The sequence below is a fragment of the Echinops telfairi genome, unplaced genomic scaffold (genome assembly GCF_000313985.2).
Source record: "Echinops telfairi isolate 266 unplaced genomic scaffold, ASM31398v2 ScPeMD7_5;HRSCAF=22, whole genome shotgun sequence".
Lineage (NCBI taxonomy): Eukaryota > Metazoa > Chordata > Mammalia > Afrosoricida > Tenrecidae > Echinops > Echinops telfairi.
In genome coordinates, this window is record NW_022103901.1 from 13,557,174 (window position 1) to 13,558,733 (window position 1,560).

The window sequence follows — 1,560 nt, forward strand, 5'->3', positions numbered from 1 at the left end:
AAAAAAAAAAAAAAGAGTCACCATCTCGGAAGCCCACTGGGACAGTCCTACCCTGCCCGACAGGGTCGCTCTGACTCAGAATGGACTCAGTGGTCCTGAGTTCAGAGCTTGGTTTGGGTTTGACTTTATTTTGTTTTTTGAAGCCGAGCGCGGCAGCAATCTTTCAGCCCTTGTCTAGGAGGGAATCCTGTGTCCAGTCACAGCTCTGTCCCACACCGCCCCCCTCACCATCCAGAACTAAAGCAGCCAGACCGTCCCCAAGCAAGGGAAGGGAGAGCCAGGTTCAGATGCTCAGTGAGCCCAGAGCCAGGCCAAGCATTCTGCCGCTGCGGCTGGGGGACAGAGTGTGTGGGGAGGAGCTTCTGGGAGAAGGGACCCCTGAGTAGAGTTGACTCCCCTGTCCCCCCTGGAGGGTGGAAATGAGTGGGGAGGGATGCTGGGTGCCACCCCAAGCCCCTCTATTTACAACCCCCACCCCCAGGAGCAGGGACCCCGGCGGCGGCAGCAGCAGCAGCAGCAGCAAAAGCAGCCGCCAAAGCTGCCCAATATGGTAGGTGCCCCCACTCTGCCCCCCACCCCTGGGCCCCAGCGTGCTGCTCTATGTCCTGCCTAGGAAATAGAGGACAGGTCACCTTCTGGCCTTGGGCCTGGTGACAGCTTTGGAGCCACCGATCACCTTTGGGGGTGAGAGTCCAGTTTCAGGCTAGGGACACAAGCTGAAACAGTCCTGGGAGCCCACCAGTCCCTGACCCCCCTTCCCACAATCCCTGTGGCCCCCTCCCCTCCCCCACCCACCCCAGAAGGGAACTCCTTGCTCTCACACCAAGCTCCCCAGCCCTAACGCCACCTGAGAGCCACCTGGGGACCCCAGGCACCTGCACCTTTCCTTAAGTAGGACCCAACACAGCAACTTCCCTGGTTCAGCCAACTGTCTGCTGGGCCTTGGACCAGGGTGTCTGCCCACCTTTGGCTTTAGGGACCTGGAGTAGCAAGGCTCCCATCAAAATCTCTAGAGTCGCCGGGCCGGAGAACCTCTTCAGTTCAGGTCTGCCGGCCTGTGAGAAGCAAAGCCTTGTTACTGCAGCCACCACTGCAGAGGGGACCCTGTCGTAAGCTTACAGGGAGTGGGTATGGCTCGTCCCCTTCTCCAGATGGAGCCACTGAGAGGCCACGAGCTAAGACACTTGCCCATAGTCAAAGAGTGACTGAGCTGTCAGTCCAGGTACGGCCACCTTCAAGGCTCCCTTCCCTACGCTACCCTGCCTCCATCATTCTTCGGCAAAGTCTCCAGGTGGTCCTGACCCCTCCAAGGGTGCAGACCTGCTGATGCTGCCTGTCCCTCGACTAAGGGTCAGGCAACAGGTCCCACCAAGAACCTACACACCGCATGGCTGGGTCAGGGCTGGCTGAGGGCACAGGCTGGTGCTTGGTCCTGGGCTCCGCCCGTGGGCTCTGTCGTCTGCACAGGGTTCAGGAGCAATTCTTCTCACTCTCTGCAGGCGTGGGCCCTGGCGGTGTTGGCGTGGGCCCTGGCGGTGTTGGCGTGGGCCCTGGCGGTGT

At 60.4% G+C, this 1,560-nt stretch overlaps 1 protein-coding gene across 1 annotated transcript in view; it reads left to right on the forward strand.

Moving 5' to 3' along the window:
• Positions 1–1,560, forward strand: part of LIMK1 (LIM domain kinase 1) — a 41,646-nt gene that overhangs the window by 1,789 nt on the left and 38,297 nt on the right. Inside the window, exons 4-5 of the mRNA XM_045284738.1 lie at positions 482–550; positions 1,500–1,556. Coding sequence (XP_045140673.1) covers positions 482–550; positions 1,500–1,556 — 126 coding nt within the window. The remainder of the gene's footprint in view (positions 1–481; positions 551–1,499; positions 1,557–1,560) is intronic.